Genomic DNA, 25,326 nt, shown 5'->3' with positions numbered 1-25,326 from the left:
ACTCAGTCAAATCCCCCACAGCTGAACATAAACTACAGAACGAAGTATTGATTAAACTTTGCTTTCACTTCAGCGTAATCCAGGAGAAATTTGATATAAACTTAAAAACAACCATTTCCCACCTCTCAAAAGACCCAACTATTTTTGTTTCCCTTTAATAATGTATATCGAACAGCATTTCTGAAACAAACAAACCAACAAACTTTGACAGCATGCTGGAGACCTTGCCTGTTACATACAGTTGAAAATAAGGGAAAGGTGTAGAGTTTTGGGATAACTACAGAGAAGATCACTATCATTTGGATTTATGGTAAGGATTAGATAGGAATTTCAGGATAAATCTAAGTGGGAAGACATTTCAAATCCTATTTTAAGCCTACTGCCAGAAAGCTACATTACCTGGTCAAAGGAATGCTCAAGTTTAGAAATAAAAGTACTGTGAACACCAACAGCTGAAAATAGACTTCTCTGCAACTCGATCCGAATTCATGCTTTAAATTACCTTACTATTTGAAATCAAAATGAATATGCCACATCTAAAACAAACTTACACACTGTAATTATTAACATACCATGAAAATCTGATCTCAGTCTCTTTAAAAAAACACTACACAGAAATTATTTTGATTGAAACACATAATGATAGGTTTGTAATAAATTTAGATAGCTCTAATTCACCCTAAACATTCAGAAAAGGATTTTGGTCTTGTGTGTCCATCAAAGTTTAAATTCTCAATGTGTTTGGCACTATACCTGGGTCCCATTGATCCAGCACACGCTATTATGTTTGAATTTGACTGTTATAGCATTTAGTTGTTGAATACCACCTCTTCATGACTGTGACTATACAGTACCATGCCACCAACAAATCAAGTTCAAATCACATTTCATGCTTTCTAAAATAAGTGAAAAAGCAGTTTCATTGGTTTTAAAGATAGTAAAAGTGCTGTAAGGCTTACTAAGCATTCACAGAAGCAGCTCCTCAGGCTGTAAGATATAAAACAGCACACAGATTCGGCATCTCATAAAAGCAGCTCTAGCACAGCTTCCAAGGAAAAAAAATATTAAAATATTCAGACATTTCATTCATACATTCAGAAAAAATATGGCAAGGCCTATTCCTGACAAGTAACAGGATGGTACGTTGATATCAAGGCATAGCCATTTATAAAAGTCACTTCACTGCGATTAAAAAAATAGCATAGCTATAAAAAGGGTCATTAAAGTAAAATAATACACCCTAAAAACATTGCCCTGGACTGAGCGTTATTTGCATCTCTTCAAGAAATTGTTCAGCACACTACGACAACATTCGTAGCAAACTGGATTGCTTTGATTACAGATGCACTGAAGTTTGCAGACTCAAAATCTATCCAGAGATAATTAGGCTATTAAACTTTGCTGCACTTCCAGATAAAAGATAACTTTTAGCAAAACAGAAAAAAAAAAAAAAAGTAAAGGAAGCAAACTAAGGCTATATTAACCAGATTCAATTTCTTTCTCTAAGCTTTTACAAATGTCTTTTTCTTCACGTTGTGCATTTTGAAGATGTCATAAGCATTATTGCAAGGAGGAATTTGATTAAAGACTGAAGACAGAGCATATGAGAAAAAAAAACCCCACAACTGTGTATACCACCCACTCAGTCTTAGAAACATATGTTTCAGTTGTCTTCTGTTAGGAGTCAGTCAGCATTTCACTTTCAGACTCTATTTTTGCCTCAGTTTCTTATAGTGTGAAACTTCTTTTGGTCCATTTCTATCCAAAAGAGCAGCAAAAAGCCTATTCTTCTCATGTACATAGAATCATTTAACTTGTAGAATCCCCAAAATATCAATTATTTCAAGTCAGAATGTCAAACAGAATATTAGGTGTACATGTGTGTTCTGTGAACTGAATTAGAATGATCTATTATAGCATTAAAACTGATAGCAAAGCCATTTAAATAAACTACTGCATTTTAAAACAACCTTTCCTCCCTTCCCCTCCCCCTCCATCTCCGTGTCTTTCTGTCCTCAGATAGAGTTTCTGTGTGAAAGGAACAATGTTTCTACATGATTTTCCAGAATATTAAGTGTTCCTTGTTGCATATGTCTCCCACTTCCCCTCGGGAGAAATTGTAACCTTAGCTGCTCTCTATATGGTGACAGAGAAGGAAGTGAGAGAAGAAAAAATTACAGTAAGCAAACCAAAGGAAACCTTCAGCCTATCATAAACCTCCAACAACAGAACAGCTTCCAAGCTAATTTACAGGGGGTAAACAGGCAATAAAAGCTTTATCTTAAGAATAGAATCAGGAATTGTTTCTAAGCATACAGAGTCGCTGGAAAGATGCAGGTTATTTTAGTTATACTTTCACGTCTTTCACTTCTCTGGGAATTAGAGAGATGTCAAGATCAGCCTTTCGCCCTACTCTCCTCAACCAGGTTTACAAACAACCTGTATGCCCTCTGCTAAGCACTGGGCTGTAGCTCTCTCTGATCTCTCCTACAACCCATATAACACGGGGACACATACTCCCCACATACCCACGGGTGGGAAGAAACTGGCTTTTAAAAGTAGCAGGACAGTGTGATGCCTTAAACTTAATCTCTAGAAACATGGTTCATTGGCTTTAACAGATACCACCCATGCCAACCAGGGAGAGGATTTTCCTTTCCCGATGAAACATTTAAGAACAGAAATACCATTTCATTACTAAACGAGCACTGAAGATAGATATTAACTGAAAATGACATGTTACATTATGCCCACTTGCTCCTTTATCAACAGGTAATTACTTCTCAGTAATAGTTCTAAAATGAACATTTCTCAGAGATGCATAACAACACAATATTTTCTGCAGCAAGGGCCATTAAGAAAGAGCAACATACTAAAAATACCCCATGAGAAAAGCTAGTTGATTTCAACCGACATGCCATGTTTAAAGTTAACATAACCATGGCATCATGGCCTAGCACTAGGCTCTGTGTTTGTCTGCCCTCAATACCTCAATGGCTCTAAGATGTCATTATAAAACGATAAAAGCATTGTATATTATGGTTAGATGCGCACGGTGCTTGAACTCTTACTCAAGTGTTTAAATGTGCACACATTAAAATGAGGAAGAAGAAAAGAAAAAAGAACACATTTTCCCTGTACAAAATCATCATTAATGTCAAACCAATTTCTTGTTCCACCCCTGCCCTATTTCCTGCCTCAAACCAGTATAGGAAGAAACTGAAATGTGGTATCATCCAGGAAATACATGTAGTGCTCAGCTGGAGCACTGATTATTGACTATTTTATTCTCTCTTCCTCACTGTTTATGATTATCTTTTCAACAAATATGAATGTTTGCTGAAAAGAATGGAAGCAACACACAGATGTCAAACTTTGTACAGAAACACGCAGATTATTCTGCTCAATGCCTGTTGCTCCCATCAAACTCTCTTTCCTCTGCTACAGAAATTCTGTTTTCTAAATAAAACAGTGCTTCCTTTCTTTTATTTTTTTGATCTTCCCATTTTGTTTGTGCAGCTAATATCTTCTAAGGGTTCTTCTGCATTACTATATTCATATATAAAGCACCTGACAGCTAAAACATTATCCATGCAACAAAACACCACAGTATCACAGTCTCGTGTGGGTTGGAAAGGACCTTAGAGATCATCGAGTCCAACCCCCGGGATTTGAGCCCCTGTGTAGCAGAGCGGCACTTCTACCACTTGCGCCACAGGGGGGATTTGAACCCAGCCCATGGAGGCACACCCTTAAAAATACAGCCTATAGCATTTAAAGTATCCTTTTCAGAAGATAATCCCATTTTAATATCCAACACAGAATTCTCAGTATCTAAAGGAAGTTCTCTCTAGTCAGCTTCATAAAACCTTAAACAACAATAAATCTTGTCCTGTCACAAAGATGTTTTACAAGGCTTTTTAAGAAAGTAAATAGCCTTAAAAAGATCTGTTGCTCATTTGCCTTATGAGAATAGATTGTCTTTGATAAACTTCTACCTGTGATAATAATAGTTTGCATGAAGCAGCAGGAACAAAGATCACAGATCTGTAGGGGTTGGAAGGGACCTCCAAAGATCATTGAGTCCAACCCTCCTGCAAAGCAGGCTCCCTACAGCAGGTCACACAAGTAGGTGTACAGGCAGGTCTTGAATATCTCCAGAGAAGGAGAATCCACAGCCTCCTTAGGCAGCCTGTTCCAGTGCTCCGTCAACCTTACTGTGAAGAAGTTCATTTGTATATTGGTCCAGAACTTCCTATGCTCACCACCCTTAATATCTCAAGGCAGACTGGTTAGCAGCACATTCTGTTCAGAGTATCATAACTCCCTTGCTAAGGATTACAGAAATGTTGCTACATAAGTGGATTTAACAAGAACAACAAAAAAGTGTATTAAATTACATTGCTGCATAGGGGGAGAAAAAAACCTAGTAGTAAAGAGAATGTATAGATTATGTACAGACTTAACAATTTACAGTCATTTAAATTATTTCAAAATCTAGGAAAAAAATGGTCAGCTAATTTCCATATAACTCATTATTATTATTGCACTTTAATTTATATAATCAGTTAGAATAAGTCATCAAAAATAGGCATTATCTATTTTAGGATTCTGATTCACAGCTTTGCTAGAAAACAAATAAACAAGAAAAAGCAACCTGGCATTTTGAACAGTAACTTATTGCAGAAAACACCAATGGGATGAGCATCATCAGGACAGGAATATCCTTTAAAATTGAAAGGGAACAGTGTATAACAACCTTGGAGTGAGAAGCAATAGAGTGATGTCTAGAAATGAATGGCACTAGGACAAGGGCAAAATCTCACAACCTTATGTATACACAACTGAGGTGGTTCTGAGACCTTCTTTCATAACCAGTGGAGAGAAATTCACAGAATAGGGTGCAGTCTTTCTGCCCTGCATCAGTCATATAGCTCAAGGTGACGATAAACCATGTGATAAAAGGGATAGTTTCTCCTCTTGAGGTATAAAGGGAACCTGACTCACTCAGATAAGTGTCTAAACCTAAGGGGATGAATACCAAGCCAGTAATCTGATATGCTCAAACTGCAGTTAGTGTTTTATCATAGTCTGTAATCAGATATTCTAATTCTTCAACAAAGCACTTCTGGATTAACTTGCAAATGCACTGGCATCAATGAAAAGACACAATTAAATCAGTTGAGCCTTTCCTAAGCTAACACTGAATTATTTGAAATTTATGAACTACCATCAGAAAAGAATTTATGATGTAACCGTGTATAAAATTTGCTTCTGTAGAGACAAGACTGGCCTGGTTCTAACCCACACTAGTGCATATCACCACCAAACTCTAAGAATTCAGTCTAAGGGAGATGTTCAAAGAACGTGAGTCTGAAACTTAAGAAGGCACTATTGTAACTACTCGTTACTTAGAATTATGTTAAATTTACCTTACACTGCTGACATATAGACAATTTGGAATTGAGAAGAGCCGTACTACAAAAACTGCAGGTCTTGTTGGTATTTGGGAGACACCTGGAGATATTGGAACTCTGCTACAAAATGAAATTAAAGCATGACCACTTCACACAAATCAAAGTTGTTCTGAGACAAATTACAAAAAACTTATCTGAATTCCATCTTTGGTCTGAATCATCCTCCCACTGAAATAAAGAGGCCAATGAAAAGTCCTGTGGAACTAGTTTTAAATCAAGTCTGCAATTTCTTGATAACCACAGAAGACTAAAATAGAACCTAGTTCCAATTTTTACACTGATCTTTGCCAAAGTTGACTAGATGTAGCTAATCCATGATGAAAAAGAAAAGAGACTGACTCTTACAAATGGGTTCTCTATTGTTCCTGGCTAGTCAAGCTCCTTAATACTTCATTTTCAAAGTTACTCATTAAAGAAAGCTGGAATGTGAGTCTATAAAAACCTCCCTGTTCACATACTCATGCTCGCTATTTGTGCAAGCTGTCACTAGTATCAATACAGCCCAGGCATGTCTACATAGCCTAGTGTTGACAAACACAAGCTCGTTTTCCCTGTACACTCGCTGGCTTTGAACCAGCTGCATTAGTTCAGTAGCTTGCACACAGCTTATCGGCTCAAGCACAGCACTGTGTGAGCACAGCTACACAGCTTCCCAGCCAGACATGGCTGGTGTCCAAGGACCTTGGAGCAGAAGCAAAGAGTGTAGATCTGTCTAAAGCACTCTTACCATAGCAGATGGATAAAGCTACACACAAAAAAGCAGACTGCATTTGCTCCATTTAGAGTACGTACTTGTCATTCAGTAGACAAGATACACTGAGGTCATCATAGAAAAGAAGATGGTTACTTACCACTGCCACAGTAAAATACAATAGCTCTTTTCCTACGTATTGAAATCAGAAATTGTTGAAAGACATAACTATGTTATAAATACTGACCATCAAAGCTTTTTAGAGATGACTGCTGCATATTTTTGTTCCAATAGATGCTAAATTTGTCATTCTCTCCACTAAGTTCAGTGTTCACAGGTATCTGTTTAAATTCTGTATCTTGATCTGTATTTTCTATGTACAACTTTAGATTACAGAAATCTTATTTTGTAAAACATCCATGTGTTGTTATTAACAAGCTGTGGGTTCCTATTCCCAGGCTTACTGAAGATAATCTGCTCTAAAATTCAGACAACATCAGGGCCCTGTGGTATAGTCCAACAGATCCCAGTCTCAGCTATTTAAGAACTGCTGCAGAGCTCAGCTCTGCAGGCAGGCTAGATTCAGTCTACTATGCCTATCACTGATGTTCATTCAGTGCAAAGAAACATCAATCCCACCTCTGCCTTTTTCTCTCACTATTCTCTTGAAAGTTTATTGCAGTTTTCCCTAATGCCCGTGTCTGAAGCATAGCTCAGCCACTGTAAAAGAAAAGAAGTAGAAGCAAAGATTTTACTGCATGTCTTGCAGATACACAGATAATATGTTTCTTTCTGGCTTAGCTATGTTGGCTACACATGCAACTGGAAGTATTCTAAAAACACAGTACATTAACTATTCAGGTGAGAACTCTGCAACTTAAATTCTCTCTGATATTTTGTTGTAATAACCTTCAATTGTACAATCAATTCTTTTAAGAGATTTTATCAGCACATGATTTGACTGGATGCCCTTTCCTGAAGCATAATCCCCTTCTTCCTCACCTTGCCCATCCCCATCCCCCAAGTTCTTAATTACAACTCAAAATAATACTAAACTGCAATTTGCACTGTCTGCTATTTCAACTGAGTTAACGCCATCATTTAAGGTGTCTGATAAGTCAATGTCATACTCCTGCTCCAGTGAAAATTTCGAGGTCTGCTATATCACAACACAATGACTACACATAAAATCGCCTTCGTTCCAAAATTGAAAGCATTCTTAAAAACGCTTACAAAGAAGAAAAAAAAAAAAAAGAGGTTAGAAGGTACAGAACTGACTTACTTTTGCATTGAGAGGGCATACAGACAGCGCGCTCCTAAAAAGCTGTTCTTCTGACCTCCACTGACTGCTGCGGAGTGCACAGCGCATAATGTTCATCAGTAAGATTCCAAGTACTGCCACAGCAAGAATTTTCTTAATGAAAGAGAGGCAAGTTAAGAATCAAATCACTCAATTGAAGCACTTCATCATCAGCCTTACCGACTGTTTTGATGGTACCTTTTTCTTGGCTTGCTTACTCAAAAGACTAAATCCATATGTAAACAGAATGCAATAGCCAATACTGGGGAGGTAGATGACTCTCTCTGCAACAACAAATCCTACACGGAAAAACAGGTTGCTTGCAGGAAGAAAAGGGATAATAAGAAATCCCAGTCCCAGTGTAAGAATTCTGCAGACAAGAAACAAGAGTATCAAATTAGCCACAAAGCTTAATAAAAGTACCTTTTTGATTTAACATACAATGTTTATTTTAAAAAACGTAGGAAAAAAAGTGCATATAGAGCAGGGAATTCAAAAGCAACATTTAGGAGCCACATAAAAACATCAAATTAGGCTACAATAAGATTTTGACACTTCACTCTATTATATACTTTTAAAATCTTAGCTATAATTACCAGAAAAGAAAACTTCACATTTCAAAACTGGAAAATAATCCCATTAAACATTCATTATGTAATTATGTAACTGCTCTTTAAAATATACAGGTAAGAGAATTAATGATGAAAGCTATGTGTCAAGTTTTGGAACTAATAAGACCATAAAAAGGAAAAAAAAACAAACAAACCACAGGTCACTTAAAGAAATAACTTAGATATGTTTCCAACTGAGAGTGTTTTTTTTTTCCTAACAAAGACGTTAATAGTAGAATCCATTGTGTTTAACCACATAGCAGTCTACACCTACACTCCTTCCACTGTCAGTGGAGAGAGGCATTTCATCTCCCTTGTTTTAGGTATCTATATCAGGAATGAGCAACCCTCAGCAGGTAACCACAGAAGACAGAGAACTTAGACAACTGAGAAAACTGAGACAAGGCACCTTATCCCTGCAAAGGATTAATGAACACTACACCTATTTCAGGCCACAGAATGGTTGTTGTGTACTCAAATTTATTGCAACTAAATCTCCACACTGTAATCTACACAACAAATCTACAGTAAGGTACCTGCTAGTCCTTTTCCCCCCCTCATTGTCCATGGACTTCACTACTTGGTTTTTATATTTTTACTAAAAAATGGTTCAGCAATCTTAGCTTAGTGAGTTTTTTTCCACAGAATATGATGACACTTGTAACATGATCCTACCCCTCTCCAAAATGATTTCAATTGTACAAGTTACAAATGAGTATGTAAATAAAGGAATGGAAGATTAGTCTTTGAAGATGTGCATGCAAAGAAACGAAATTACAGAATACCACAGAAAGAAAAAGGAAACATTCAGTACTTTGAAAAACAGGATGACCTCATTGTGACTGAGCTGCTGTGAAGGAGCTGAGAATTAATTATACGTAAAATACACGGAAACAGACAAAAGCTAACAAAAATTAAGTTGAAATCCTCAAGTGAGACAGGGTAGTTAACAATCTAAATATGTTTTTAGTTTCTTTTGGTGAAGTACAAATTATTTCTTCAGTAGACACTATGGGTCAGTATTTTATTTATTAATTGCGTGACTAGCATTTACACCTCCTGTCAAGGCACATCTCCCATTTTCATTCTTAAGAGAGAGCATTAAAGTAGATGATGACTTAGAAGAAGTAATGTCAACAACACACTGCTCTATTCTGAACACAGATTACTTCTTACCACCTACAGTGCCATTTCAGGGGAAGAATAAGGCAGCCATCCATATTTCCCCCATCCAAGTGCTTCCCACTAGTCAGCGTATAGTGATGGGCCCAAATTGGGATAAAATTGTAATGATGGCTATAAATATTTATTTGAACTGCATTTGCTAGACACTGGTTCCGCTGAATTGTTAAAATTATCAGTACTGAATTTAACAAAATAATACTGTACTCAAGTTGTCCAGCCATTTAAAATTCATCACTGTCTCTTACCTTCTCTTATAGCTGTCTTCTGAGCACAGAGCTTGGCATATCAGGCCAATTAGGCAGAACCAAAGTGCTGCTAGTGCAATTATCCTCCAGTCACTGACGGATTTAATGAGGGGTATGCAACCCATTGACCAATCAAAACACAGCCACCAGGGACACAACAGCAACCATGCATTCAGCGAATAGTAGTAATTATAGTTTATAGCCTGTCAGTCAAAAGGAAAACAAACATTTATTTGATACTAAACTTAAGTGTGAAGGGAAGAAACTTTAGTTCTTTTCTATCATTTCTGTTACTGCAAAACATTTCTTACAAAAATAGGCCTGAAGTTCTGTTAGGCTGCATCCAGCTGTAGACCATATATGTTACAGCTGTGAAATTAACTTTTTTGTTTTTAAATACAGCTATGTGTTTTCAAGGGAAACACAATTCTAAACCGTGCAGCCAACATCCACTTGTAGAAAGAATTTCTCACAAAAGGAGAAAATGTCAAAAAACAATATCCTTCATTCCTCATCTCCAAACCCAGACTTCATACAGTCAGAAGTATAGAGCCAAAACATACTCCAAATGCACCAGAGCAGAACTTTATGCTATTTTCCTCAATTGTGAAGGAACAGATGAAGAGTCAAATACAGTAAGTGGAAAAAGAATGAAAAATGCAGCTAAAGCTAACTGCAGGCAAGCATGAAGGAAGTCGTGAATAAATGGAAACACATTTCAATGTGTGCACTGCATACTAAATTGAATGCAAAGAATATTCAAGTTGTAGGTTAAAAAAAAAAACCCACAAACCAGAACAGCAGAAAATCACAAAAAGCACAAGGGAAGTGACTCATCACACATCTCACAACATAAAGATTGCCCATTTTGTTTCTTTAAAGCACAAAAGAAAATTTAATTAGATGACCAAGACAAATGTTCTAGACATGTCAGACAAAAAAAAAAAAGAAAAAAGAAAAAAGAAAAAAGAAATCATCATCATAACTTACTCTCACAAACAAACTATCTGCAAATGAAGCTGGGTTGTCTACTTCAGTAAAAGCAGGCGGCCCTGTGCCCATGATCCTCCAGCGTATATAAAGTATAGTAGCCCCTCCAGACATCAGAAGAGTTATCCTGAAAAGCAGCCCCTTCCTTAGCAGACCAGCATTCTACAGGAAGAAAAGAAAGAAAAAGCATTTACAAACAAATATTTTACTTCTTTTCCTTATTATATTCACATCCTCTTGGCCACCATTTCAGAGAGGTTATCAATAGACATCTGTCTTACTTTTGCAGTTACAAGAAGTCAAACTTCACTATAGTGTCTCTAACTCCCTGTGTTACAGTGCTGTAGGACTCTCTTAGAGCTGCCTAAAACCTGATGGCTGACATTAATCTAAGCAGACTCAATAAGTCCTAAGAGAAGCAGATCGAAGGTGAGAGTTTCTCTGAAATTAGGGGTTATCTGAGGCATTTGCCTGTCCACTGAACATATCTGAAGATGAAAACATTGATTGACAGTGGATTTTTACGTGAAAGTGTTGACTGGATCCTGAGAAATGTGGTTATTATTAGCTTTCCTCCTTTAGCCTGATACGCTTTAAATACGCTATTCCCTTTAAAAACCTGATAGCTATACATGATCCGTTCTCTATGTCCTCCACAAGAGCTAGCATGCTGATTATTACCATCTATGATTGAAAAACACTGATTAGCAAACATCACTGTAATTATTTATGGATCAATACTTCGCTTTTTCTGAAGACTATGAAAGAAAAATCTTACTGAGCAATAGATCTTAACAGTGTCCTGGCTGAAGTTATTTATTCTCTAAAATGATGGAAAAGTTAAGTTTAAAAGAAATATTCAAATGAGTTTTTAATATTTGTAGCTGACAGTAGAACCATCATAAAGTATTTAGGTAAATGCTTAAAGAAATAAGTTCATAATGGTGAATTTATGGACAATTTATGGACAATGGACAATTTATCTGTCTTATTACAAAGTAATCACAGAAGAAGTCTCATCCCAGGCTTAATATCATTTAATGGCATGTACAGCTTCCTAAAGGCCACAAAGCACAGAGTCTCTTAGTAAGCAGAATTTTAGAAGTGGGAGAAGTGTTACCATATGTCTTATTGCCTTTGATTTAGAGTTTACTGAAATCTGGCATCAAACCGAAAGCAGTCTCTCAAATCAAGAGGGCAAAAAAAGCATGCAATTAAAAATTTATGACCCGCCTTTGAACAAGACAAAACAAATGTAATTTAAATATACTTAAATGAAAAGACCAGAAAACATTTTTGTAGGTTACAGGAGATAAAATTAATTACTTTTATGTAAAGATGATAAAGATGCATTCTTTGTTTTCCTCACACAGGCAGCACTGCTTGAAGATCACAAGTAGTGTGTGTATATTGCTTTGAGCAGTTCATGCTTAGAGAATAATTCTCTAAAAAATTTAACCCTGACATATTTCCATCACTTTAATTTTGAGCTGGATTCGCTTTAGTTCCCTACAACTCTAGACTCCTTCCTTTTCCTATGCTGGTTAACATTACTGTCATTATACAACTAAATTCTTCAGTATTCTTACTTGCTTCCTGTCATATTCCTGCACCTCTCATCCATTCCTGCCCAAATCTATTGTTTCAATTCTGAAGATTCCACTCTCATTTATTTCCCTGCAAAGCTTCTCAAAAACACTGCCACACTTCATGAAGCAATTTAACAGTCCCATAGGACTTGTGCTACTTAGAAATATGAGCACAATTCTCTACAGTGAAACTACCCATCAGTGTAAATTCCAATGAACGTACATTCCTTTGCCTTGCTGAAGCTTGTGTGGGAGAGGCAAATGATTTAGCTATTTAACACAAGTTATGTACAAGTAGTCTGTTGGTCTATTTGGCCGCTATCAATTGTTAACCTGGGAATGACTATTTTTACGATTTGCTAATGATTACGATCCCACAACAATTAATAGGTGTTAAATTCCTTTTGATCTAACATTAGATAAAGCAGCATCAACAGAAGTAGATATTTATTTTTTTATACAACAGAAGTTGTATCTTCTCTTTTGGTACATGACTGATCAGCAAGAATAAGCAAAACCTCTAATGACTCACCTCCAATAACTTGTCCTTACGTAGTAATTTTTGAATGAACTCCAAAATATTTAGCTTGTTAATCACCAGTGCATCAAACACTGCATTCAAACCCTAAGCAATTAAAAAAGAATAAAAAATTAAAAAAAGAAGTAAATAAGAAGGTGAGGTAGCTACCCAAAAACCAATTTTAAAAAATACATCTTATATTCCACTTCCACATTTTACATCTTAATCCCAATTCCAAACAAGTGGATAACAGATATGTTTCTAGTAATGATGGCAGAATGAGAAATTAAGAGTCTGAGCTCAGATGAGTGGGATATCACGCTATTGTAATAGATATAGTCCTGTTACATCCAATAATGCTGCAGAGATTGATGTACCAGCAAACTATGCCCCATGCAGTTAACAACAGTTTCAAACTACTTATCTGCTCTCAGACTGCTTTTCCAAACATTCCGCAGTGTAAAGACAACAGTCAAAAGGTATGGCTTCTATTAAGGTGAAGGGTTTTCTTTAAGTCTTTTACACACACACACACACATACACACACACACATACTTGTTGAGCAGCACAGTATGTTCTGACTTCCAGCTTTCAAAAATATTTGAATATTTTTTAAAGATACATTGACTGCCACACCAACCAAAGGCTCAGAGATTTTATCCAGCTTGGAAGTTGCTGAAAAAAATGAGCAGTTCTATATGACATCAGCCACTACACATAAAGCTAAAGCATATGCTGTGCTCTGCAGGACTGTACTTGTTTGTTTCCTTGGGTGGAATATGCACAAATAGATACAGAGGTAATTCTTTCAAGGTCAATGAGGTAATTCTGTTGAGGTCAATGGTAAAGTACAACTTCAATGTCCAAGCAATCACCAATCATGACAATTCATGAATACTTAAGTCTACATCCTATTACAAACAAAGTCAGTAAAAATAGTATCAGGCAAGGAAAGAGTTAGAACAAAGAGTAATAATCATAGGGAAGAGCGGAGATAGGCTGGAGTGCGGCATGGTTTCACATAGGGAGGTCAGTTGGCAATTACAAGGCTTTATATCACTTACATGGAGATTAGTAAGGTAAGAATCTTATTGAAATACACATTCAGCCTAGAAGCAATCTTTTTAATATACGATTTATCCTTTCATCCCTTTGACCCTTGTCCCTCAACACAAGAATAAATACCATCATCTTAGCATTACAAATAAATCCTACCAAATGAATAAAAAAATCCAAATCAAATAAAAATTCTGTGTCTTCTAGCTCAAATAATTACAAAATCTCGAGTCATAGGGATTGGAAAGGATCTCTGGATCAACTAGTCCAACTCCCCTGCTTAAATGGGTTTCCTAGAGTAAGTTACATAGAAAAGCATCTAGGCAGGTTTTTAATATCTCAAGAGAAGACTCCACAGCCTCTCTGGGCAGCCTGTTCCAGTGTTCTGTCACCCTCAAAGTAAAGTTTTTCCTTGTATTCAGATGGAACTTCACCTGTTTCAAGTTGCCTGTTACCCTTTCTCCTGTTGCTGGACACCACCAAAAAGCCTGGCCCCATCCACTTGACTCCTGCCCAGTAGATATTTACACATATTGATAAGATCCCCCTTGTCAGTCTTCTCTTTTCCAGGTTGAACAGTTTCAGGTCTCTCAGCCTTTCTTCATAAGGGAGATGCTCCAGGCTCTGAATCATCTTTGTGGCCCTTTACTGGGCTCCCTCCGGAATTTATTTATAGGGTGGCCAGACCCCTTTTCCACATTCCATAGACTTTCTTCTTCCATTTAAGTTTTTCCACAAGCTCCTTTGCTAATCCATGTGTGTCTCCTGCCTGTCTTCTTCTTAAAAATGCATAAATCTTGAGCTTGGAAGGAGTGTTGCTTGAATGTCAATCAGTTCTCCTGAGCCCCTTATCTTCCAGTGCTCTATTCCATGCAAATCCTTCAAGTAGGTCCTTGCAAGGGTCAAAGTTGCATCTCCTGAAGTCCAGGAGTCCAAGTTGCATTCCTACTTAGTACCTTGCTTCTTCCACATAAAATCTTGAATTCCAGTATCTCATGGTCACTGCATCCAAGGCTGCCACCAACCTTTACATTCCCAAACAGTCCCTCCATGTTTGTAAGAACAAGGTTCAGAAGCACACCTATCCTCACTGATTCCTCCACCACCACTTGCACCAGACAGTTATCTTCCAAGCACTGCAGGAACCTTCTGGGCTGTGATAATGTTCCTTCTCCAGAAAATATCAGGGTTGCTGAAATCCTCTGTGAGAACAGTGCCTGCACTCATGAGGCTAATGTCAGCTGTCCTTGGAAAGCCATACAAACTTCCTCTACCTGATCAGGCAGCCTGTAGTAAACACCCACAATGATGTTACCCATGTTAGTCTGCTCCTCAGTTCTCACCCATAAGCTCTCCACTCATTCATCACTCATCCTTAGGCAGATCTCAGTACATTCCAGTTGTTTGCTTACATAAAAAGCAACTCTACCATCTTGCCTTGCTGGTCTGTCTTTCCTAAAAAGTACATAGCTGTCCTACCATGCCCTAGTGATCACAACAGGATCATGGTCCTGCGACCACATAAAGATCTCTAATTCTTGTTTATTTCCCATGCTGTATGCATTGGTATACAGGCACTTCAGAGAAGAAAAGGGAGCAGAGGATGCAGGTTTCCCTAGAGGGATGGAATTACCTTACACCATTAGAAGAAATAATCACAGAATTTTTTAAGAGTATTTCTTAGGATATCCTCACAAATACCTTTGAAAAAATGCATCAGCCCGCAAATGTCTGTCTGAAAATAATGTCCTACAGGAAGATGTTTTCAGTGATTTCTTCTACAATTTTTTTCTAAGGAGGACCAAAAGGTCTTTGCTTCAAATAGTTCTTCTGATTCTGTTGCTTTGTTTGATGTCATTTAAAGCTACAAATTAGATTTATTTATACAGATATACAACTACATAGAAGGTGTAAATCACAGGTGCAGCAATTCAGGTGGCTTACTGGATCCCTAAAAATGAAGCATCTTCACTTAAGTAACAGAAAGCTAGAGGACAATGAATTTGAAACGTAACTGTTCCTGTTTGCATATACAGTTCCTTAAATAAGGAACAGACAGAAAAGACTCAGTGTTAGAAATAAACAACGACCCTACTTCTAAATTAGAACATTAAAAAATCAAGAGGGTGGAGCTTGTAAAAATGCTCTCCTCCAGTTACATCTTTGTGCATAGCCTTCAAAGAGAGGCCTGTAGAGTCACTATCTCAACAATTGTACATTCAAAAACAGGGCCAATGAACATGACACACAGTGAAACTAAACACTGAATCTTTCAAGTTTTGCAAGAAATTTACAGATAGATGCAAACTACTTACAACAGACAAAATGAATTACAACAGATTGGCTAGGACACAATCAATACAGCTCTACTAGAATACTGCTGGTTTGCTGAAGAGAACAAAAAGACGTGTGATTAGTTGTGGAGAAGATCTCTGTACACTTTACAACCGCACCTGACAGATGCTGCGGTCAAAATTCAGTCATTAAGAGGATTCTTACCAGTATTGTAATTCCTTGCTCTTTGCACAGCATGGCTATTGCACCTAGGAGAACACTCACCAGCACCCAGAATACAGAAAAATTATGTCCTTCCTTATCTGTCAAAATAAAGCATGCCATAATATTAGGTATATATATTTAAAAGTTAGAATTAGAAATTAAAATTAGAATATTAAAAAAAGAAAAAAACACAAAGAATAACAGGAAAATCAGCATTTAATCTCACAGTATTTTCTATCAGTAAAAATCTGGTTACATAGACTTGAAAAGCAAGGGGTGCCTCTTGTAACATGCTGGCATTCATCCATTTATTGCAGTCATTTTCTCTTCTCAGAGACATTAGAAATCTCCCTATTTGCTAGATGTCTTAGCCAGACTAATTAGAATGGCAGAAGCTTCACATAGTTTTCACAATCTATCATCTGCAAAGGTTAATTCCCAAGACTTAGATCCATTTATCTTCCTTAGCCACAACTCTAACATTACTCTCTTCCAAGCTACCACAAGAACTTGAAATTCTCTCTAATAACCATTATTCATAACACATGAAGCAGCACCACACACGCAAACTCCTTCAACAGCACTCTAATCTACAAAAGCACAATGAGAGGCTTTTCCAGGGCTGTTGCAGTCAGCAAGTGCTTCGTGCCATTTCATTAGCACTACCACAGAATGCCACAGAGCTCAATAATTCCTACACCTGAGCAGAGAAAGTTATATGGCAGGCAGAGGAACTCTAGGGTTAAGAGATCAAGAGTAGCAACAGCTTCTAGTCAGTGAAAGAGTCTTTAAAGTCCGCACCACGTAGCCATGCTTGGGTACCACAAGCAGGCATTTCTGAGATTAATATAACAAAAAGCCTTAGCACAGCCAAGGTATTATTGCACACATAGTACATGGGCACTTCACATAAAAACATATCTGTCACAATCTCTACTCCACAGGTTCAAGCAACAGAGGGAAGCACTCAGCTTTTTCAGAGACATATTCTTGATTCAAACAACATGGGCTCTACAGGCAACACAAGAATCTACCTTTCATTTGGCCTGTGAAGAAACAAAGCTGAACTCTATATTCATTGAGTGAACCCTTTTTTTATTATATTTTCCTTGATCTCTAGAGTAGTTCTTTGCCACTGTTAATGCAGGTTTGACCCTCAGCACTTAGACAGACTGTCATCATGTTCTATGGAGATGACAAATGAAATTAGAAATAAGATCTAATTCACCAGAAATAGGCACCTACATCAGAGAGCAGAACAGAACAACATAACAGAACACTAGGCGTTGTTTCTAATTGGATGAAAGAGTAAGACCCCTTTAGAGATCTAGTTACCTACTTAATTGAAGTGCAGAGAAGTAGCTACTGTTCTTCATTGATGATAAAGTGAAACTAGTATACTAACTCAGATGATGTTGATGAGTAAGATACAATCACTACAAATGTGAAAAGAACCTACTGATATTGGTCTCATTTTGAGACAGAGTACTTTTAGAGAAAACAGTAAAAGTTTAGAAGAACAAGTTTTGAAGTTGCTTCCAGCATTTCTCTCTTACCTGAGTCTTAAAAGCTTAAACTGATTGAATATTAAGATGTTTACAATTTATATTTGCAATAAAATACAGCAGGTATGTGTTTCTTCAATCTCCATCTCCAGTTACGCCCTTATAGTTGAGGTAAGAGTAGATGTCACAGGTGCAGATGTCATTAACTGAAAAGAAAGCCTTCTGAAGGAAAGAAGTCATGCACATCTCGATAACAAAACAAAACATGGAAATACAAAATATATAATAGCTGAAGAAAAGTTGTAGTGAGAAGAACAAAAAATGCAATGAGGAGATCCCAACTGACATCAAATGTATAGAACTGAGAGGTTTCAGGGTTGCACATATGCATACAATTCACGGAGATCAAGGTTTCAAAATTCTCTCTATAAGCACTGCTAAGAATAAAAGGCGTTCCTATTAAGTGTAAAAGAGTGAACAGTAAAACCAATGGATTTCAAAGAGTTTGCTGAAGCAAACTTACTTCAGGTGGGAGATTTCTTCTTCCAAGAATTAAACACTGGAGGAGAGAAGCTGGGACATTTAAGCACTTCCCAGAGAAGCGAAGAAGTATTCAGTGCACAAATAAAGGTTATGTTAACATGGAGTATAGTAGAAAGTACATACAGCAAGAGATCAACTCAGCAATTCACAAATGCTTTGATGATTAAGCATAAGAAGCAACAGAGAAAAAAAGAAAGGTCAAATTATCAAGGACAAGCGTAACAATATCATGCTAATAAAGCATTAAATTCATAAAGGCCAGATCACAAAATGAGAAAAGACAATGTATGTAAAGAATGAAAACACAGTTCCATAGATATTTTAGTAAGAAAGGCAGCAAGGAAAGTTATTCCAGTACTTGGTGAGACAAAATGGGGGACAATGTCAAGAAAATAGAAGCGTCTTTTTGCTTCATTTTTCACAAAGAGGTCAGAAGAGTTGCAATCAGATGTCTTTCACAACATCAACAGAAAGGGAGCAAGAACAGAAGGAAAGCAGTGAACTAAAAGACGCAGAATTTATAGAGAAAATAATCTGCTTTAAATTATAGCTAGTAAATTTACTCCAACACAGAGTAATCTCAACTGTTACCTCTGGGACATCACGCAAAACAGATTTCAGACTTTTGGAGTTAAAATAAAAAAAACCCTCACCATGTCTGCATGCCTACCGCTAAAGAGGAAAATGGAGAGGAAAAAAAGAGCTCAGGAATCAAAGCTAAGCTGACTGGTCAAAACTGTCCGGAAAAAAACAAATCACAGACATATTTTCTAGATGTGTCTCCAAAACATCAAAAACTATGGTAGTTGTTTTCCAAAGACATATATTAGTGACTTAGAAAAAATTAAGTATAATTTCTGACTTGGAGAGTAGAAAGCAAACCTGAATAAAAGCTAAATTTGCCTTCAGAAAGGCATGACAATTCTGGAAAGAGCATTCAGTAAGCCAGAAAATATAGGGGCTGGATAACATTATTACAAAACAGATACAAGTAAACAGTTATAAAACTACTCTAAGACTCCAGGTCACCATGAAAAATGGAAAGATACAATCTGGATTGGGTCTTTCTTTCATGTAGCTTTTCTTATTAGATATTTTTTAATCAGAATATTCCATCGTTCAATTTCTAAAGTCTCAAAGTGCTGCCAGGCTACAATGATGAGGAAATGTATTAAGGAGAACTCAGAATTCATTTGACAAACTTGAGGAACGATCTTGGGGAAAAAATTATAATTGAATGCCATTCAGGCACACATTCAAAGCTGTACAGAAACAGACTTGTCTTGTGAACATTCCAAGCCTCAGATGCCAGTAATGTCTCAGCATGTATGGTGGAGCCAAGTTTAAGTATGAACTCTCAAAGACAGTAAAAGATGGTAAACAAAGACCAATTCCGTAGGTACAACTGCAAAAAGAAGAGGAACAAGCATCAATAGTTCCTTCCCCAAACCATAATGTCAGTTCCTTTAGTTTCTTTATCAGTATCAAAAAGTCAATACAGTCATATACAGAACTGTAATAGTATGAAAATTAATCCATTTCTGGTTAAACTTCAAAGAGATAATTTCAACTATGAAATGTACTATCTTGTGCTTGTTCCTTGTTCGCTGTGCACAAATAATCCCCATATCCTCATAGCAGAAATCTCAGTAGTAAACTAGGATTGAAAAATAGATATGAAAGCATTCAGAAATGCCTTCAAGCAATTTTTAACAGTGATTTACAAATGTAAAGCACTGCATAAGTGCTAATTATTATTATATGAGACACATATGCCAACAGAAGTAATCAGTATAACAAAGCACATTCCCCTAATAAAGCTCTGCTTCCCACCAGAAAAAATCTTGTGTCAGAAAATGAAACCAATCTTTGGTTGGCACCTCTGCCTAGTTGAAACTGGTACACCATATTGTGAGTGGGCATTGTGCCACTAACAGATGGACAAGACTGTAAGCACGCCAAGTAAACAGAGGGTTTTGGTTTTATTTATTTATTTATTTATTTATTTATTCATTTTTTAAGCTGGAAAAAGATAGTGTTTCTATACCAACACAAAAAGAGTTTCCAGATGACCCTGCTTGAGGAGTACATTAAGCCTGAAAGCTGAGGAAATCTGAAGAGATACCTGCCTAAGCCATGAAGGCACCTATATTCATATGGCTGGTCTTCAGTACAAGCATTTCTAGAGAAATTCTGCAAAACAAAGAGTTTTACAATGTGGAGTTGTCTGATCCTAAATATCCCTTCAATTCTGCCTTCCTAGATGCTAATCCTATTTACTGAAAAAACCTTATTCTGCATTGTCTTAAATCCACCAATCAATAAAAAAGGGTTTCTCAAAAGATCAGGGCATGAAGAAAAGTGCAATTTGTTTAAAGCATCAAGCTTAGTCTTACTTTTAAGTCAAGCTAGTAACAGCAGAACAAAAGAAAATCAAGGAACAATCACCAACCCAAACATATAGGCGTTCAGCATTCCCTCCCTCAAACCAATTTAGCATCTTAGGGCTTAGATAAGTGACAGCTCTGAGCAGTTTAAAAAGTCACCATCTTCAAGTGAAGCAGTGTAATTGTTTCTCTGGAAGTTCCATCTCATTTGGAAAATTGAAGCACAACAAATTATGTTAAGCTTTTAAAGGAAGTTTAATTTTTCACTGAAAAGTTTCACGTGCTTATACACTCTGTTGATATGCATTGCCTGTAGGGTCAGTAGCTTCCAGCTAAACACCTACAAATACTCACTTAATCCTAAGACTTCCTGGCTTGCATACTGCTGTACAAGGGGAAAGAATTACATAGTCTTAGAAAATCAACTAAGAATCTACTGTTAGAATTAACTTAAGCCTTAGATCTCTTTGTGTTTCCAGTTTTCTGAATGTATGTACTACTGCAGCGCAGCTCAGCCATTCACTTAATAACAAAACACTAGCAGGAAATACTGTTCTTAAACATCTCCATGTAGCTCAAACTCACTAGGCAGACGTTACAGGAGAGGGATTGACTATCCTCATCTATCCATAAATTATACCATCTTGGAGAAGAAAAATTTAGCCCATAATAAAAAAAAAAAAAAAAGAAAGAAGAAAAAGCAGCAGCAGCTACGATTTCTCATTTCCCTCTTTCCCGGTGTGTTCAAACATGAACAGGTGGACACACAGTTGAAAAATCAGGGCCCAAATGTTTAACAGGAGTAAATACTTCTCAACTAACTGCAAAACAGCTAACAATTTCTCCCTTTATCTTAACAGCGCTCTTTCACATAGAAGACTTGCACATATAACTTACAAATGTTGTAGTGAGCTGGGGGTTGGCCTCTTCTCTCATGTAATAGGTGACAGAACTAGAGGGAATGGTTTTAAGCTGCGCCAGGGGAGATTCAGGCTGGACATTAGGAAGTATTACTTCTCGGAAAGGGTAGTCAGGCATTGGAATGCACTGCCCAGGGAGGTGATGGACTCACCAACCATGGGAGTGTTCAAGAAACATTTGCATGTTGTGTTGAGGAATTTAGCCTGGAAGTATTGGTAATGGTTGGACTAGATGATCTTCTAGGTCTTTTCCAACCTTGATAATTCTGTGAAAAAAAACCCACCAAACCAATTCTGTAGCATAAACCTTCAGTATTCTCTACAGTCTACTTTGCATATTTCGTTATATCAGCAATGAACTAGTAGCTAACTAATGGGAGACTACACAGAACGAACCAGAAACACACAAGCGGTACCAAGTCATTTTCAGAAGTCATAGCATACAAGCAGTTGTTCCCCTACTTAATATCTATGCCAGGTATTACTCACATGAAGTAAATATCACAAACTCATCATTTTACATTAGTCAGGACACTAACGGAGTTGGCAAATACATGCATTGGATCACTGTCAAGGCTGAAGACAAAGGAAGGCAAAACCTAACCTACCTAAACAGCTGTCAGCTCTTGCTGTCTCCAAAGCCTACGCAGTGGATTTGTCCCCATAGATGTGTTTTTAAAACAGTAGGACAGAATGAGAACAATAAATTAGTTCCTTGCAAATGTGTTATCCTATCAGCTCTGGTAACAACAAAAACTGTATATTAGAAAGAAAGTAAAAGATTTGCAGATTTTCAGTGAACATAATTATAGCCTACATAGTGTAAAAAAAGGTAACGAAGGCAATGCTACAGATTCAGGCTGTAGGAAACTGTCTTCCCCAAAATGCACCAAGCCACAAATAAACCACATCAGGTAAGCAAACTGCAGCATATCTTGAGCTTTACAGTCATTTTCCTTTGGAAGACTTCCAGTCTGACAACTTCTCTAATCTCCTCATTGCCATCAGAATTATTTACGCTTCCCCACAGTATTCCTAAATCTTTCCCAGACATTTTATGATTCCTCACTCTCAAGCCAAGAATGAAAACAAACACTAAAGAGCCTCTCTTCTGGGACTTTTGGTAGAGAAGACTTCAACAATGACAATACAGCAACTAAGCCCATGTCAGTGAAAAGGATTTCTGGAACACAGCTGGACACAAAACTTACTTTGCCTTGCTACAAGAACAGGTAGGTGCTCTGTGAAAGTCTGAGATAATCTGTCTGATAGCACTGGGATGCTGCTTGGACTGCATGTTACTGAGGATGTAACTGTATCAGTAGCACGAATTCAGGCTTTTCAAGCTCCATTTTACAGTGACACTCAAAATTCATCATTAAATGCAAACTAGTATCAAATACCTTTCGTTAACTCTATTCAAAAGGCAATACAAATGCAACCTATAAAGCCCAAATATTGCAGATTTGCATTTTCTTTTAAATATGCCAAAAGAACCATGATACCATGTATTTTTTAATAATAATCTTTATATATATATATATATATATATCCTTTTGATATTTCTCCTCCTGCCTGTAAAGAGCTGATCAACTATGATATACTTGTGATACCCAAACCCAGAAACAAGGGCAGAAACAGTTTACCCAGGATTTAGAGTCACACCCACCAATGACACATAAAAATCTAGCAGGATAAAATGAAATGGGAATGCTGGAACAAAGTACTAGATACCATTTTTCTGTGGGATCCTCATGAAGTTGATATATATAATAAGGAACATAAGCCTGATGCAACAGAATGCACAGAAGGTTTTTTGGTAGCTTTCTCTCCCATCTTGCTAGCAAAGGCTGCTCCACAAAGATTAATAAGCATCTTGATCTGATCTAGAAAGTGATGCTGTAACAATTGTTTACTTGGCCTAGAATTAACAATGAACACTGGCAGTATTGCAGACTCTGAATCTTATGGATAACTATGACTTTGCCAACAGAAGGAAAACATTCTGAATTCTGAGAAAAGAAATGGTATTTTTTTCTTTGTGATATGTTAGAATCATAGAACTACCAGGGTTGGAAAAGACCTAAAGATCATCCAGTCCAACCATTCACCAATAATTCTTACTAAACAGCTGCTTCCCTTACAGCTTTTACTGTAAAGACACTATTATCTATAGCAGACAATGTATCAGGAGCCTGATACATTGGACCAACCTCCCTATTCAAAAGAAGACAAGAGATTGTGTGATCAAAAAGTAGAACTGTTGGTGGTTGTTGGTAGCGTTCAGCTAATGGATTCACAGGAACAGTGGAGAAATGAACTGGGACAAGCTGGTGGAATGGGCTAACATAAGGCTCATGGAATTCAAAGACAGCAGTATGCATCGGTCCAGGCTGGGGACTACCTAGACAACAGCTCTGCAAAATAGGACCTGGAGTTCCTGGCTGACAGCAAGTTGAAGACAAGTCAGCTGTGTGTTTTTGCAGAGATGAAAAAGGTCAATGCACAGTGGACTACCTAAGCTACAGCATATCCAATGGGTGAGCGAATGTGGTTGTTCCTCTGTGTTCAGCTCTTGTGAGGCCACATCCAAAGTACTGTGTTCACTGCTGTGTCCTATGAAAGAGACACATCATTAAAATGGAAATTCAGTAGTGAATCCATAAAGTAGTTAGGAGACTTAGAAGTATAACATATTAAAAGAACTTGAGGGAATTGGTTCCCCTATCATTCTCCCTTTAGAGAAGGCTGAAGAGGATCCAACATCAATTTTCAGAGACAGACTTCTCTGAAGGGAAAGGACAGGATGCATTTGCAAGGCCAAGTAAACTAAAATCAGCTGAATATAAGGGAAAAAAAATATCTTCCTGGGAGGGAAGTTAAACACTAGAAAGGTTGCCTAGTGAGGTTGTGGAATTGCCTTGAGTTTCTTTACAGCTCATCTGTTTAAGGACCTGAGCAACCTGACGTACAAAGCTAGTCTTACTTTAAGCTGTCAGAGCAGAGATGACCTTCAGAGTTTCCTTCTGAGTTAAATCTCCCTACAGACTACGATAAAAGAAAATCAGGTTGCTCCTCTACAGCACCTGCCTGCACTTTTCGCTACCTAAAGTGGCAAAGGAAACATATTTTAAGTTATAAGCCCAGTTTTCGTAAGCTTTTATACAGCTAGGAGATTCAAGCACCTCCAGAAGGCAATTTCAAGTTCCTAAGCTAAACCACCCCTCTCACTGACCATCAAAACAGGTCTGTCTCTTTTGAATGACTACACAAAAAAGAGCAAGGAGAAAAGGCTTTTAAGTTGCACGCCCAAGTTAGCTGCTGAAGGTCACAAAGTAGGGAAACCCAAACTCAGAAAAATCTGAGAATACCCTCATAACGGACACAAGGTGAAATGCAGCTGACTTAGGAGGCTAAAGATCAAGCTTGTGGAGATACTGCTGGTAGTCAACCTCATCTACCTTTCCGTTTAGAAATTATTATCGTTATTTTTACAGCAAGGCACATTTAGGATGATAAATAAATCTTGCCCAAACACTTCAAAGTCAATTTTCAGACTAGAACCACTCTGACCTGAACACTTGTAAGGTTCAGATGTATTAAGTAACCTGAAGTGTGGACTCCACCTGTCAGCCTCCAGGTAAGATCTGCCAAAGACCTCATTATGCTCTCCACAGTGCTGGATGATATAAACTTTTTATTCTTTCATTTATGAAATGCAAGATATGTTCTGCAAGACCTGAAATTGTCACCAAGAAGAAACTGTTTGTAACCTGGATAAAAATTTTCAAGCACAGAGAATTATCTG

The 25,326-nt window shown here is 37.3% G+C and overlaps 1 protein-coding gene across 1 annotated transcript in view; it reads right to left on the bottom strand.

Moving 5' to 3' along the window:
• Window positions 1-25,326, bottom strand: part of TMTC4 (transmembrane O-mannosyltransferase targeting cadherins 4) — a 50,669-nt gene that overhangs the window by 11,247 nt on the left and 14,096 nt on the right. Inside the window, exons 6-11 of the mRNA XM_015851500.1 lie at window positions 16,164-16,261; window positions 12,621-12,713; window positions 10,500-10,661; window positions 9,510-9,712; window positions 7,667-7,838; window positions 7,451-7,582 (exon numbers count right to left, since the gene is read on the bottom strand). Coding sequence (XP_015706986.1) covers window positions 7,451-7,582; window positions 7,667-7,838; window positions 9,510-9,712; window positions 10,500-10,661; window positions 12,621-12,713; window positions 16,164-16,261 — 860 coding nt within the window. The remainder of the gene's footprint in view (window positions 1-7,450; window positions 7,583-7,666; window positions 7,839-9,509; window positions 9,713-10,499; window positions 10,662-12,620; window positions 12,714-16,163; window positions 16,262-25,326) is intronic.

This window comes from Coturnix japonica, chromosome 1 (genome assembly GCF_001577835.2).
Source record: "Coturnix japonica isolate 7356 chromosome 1, Coturnix japonica 2.1, whole genome shotgun sequence".
Taxonomy (NCBI): domain Eukaryota; kingdom Metazoa; phylum Chordata; class Aves; order Galliformes; family Phasianidae; genus Coturnix; species Coturnix japonica.
This window is presented reverse-complemented; position numbering and strand designations above follow the sequence as displayed.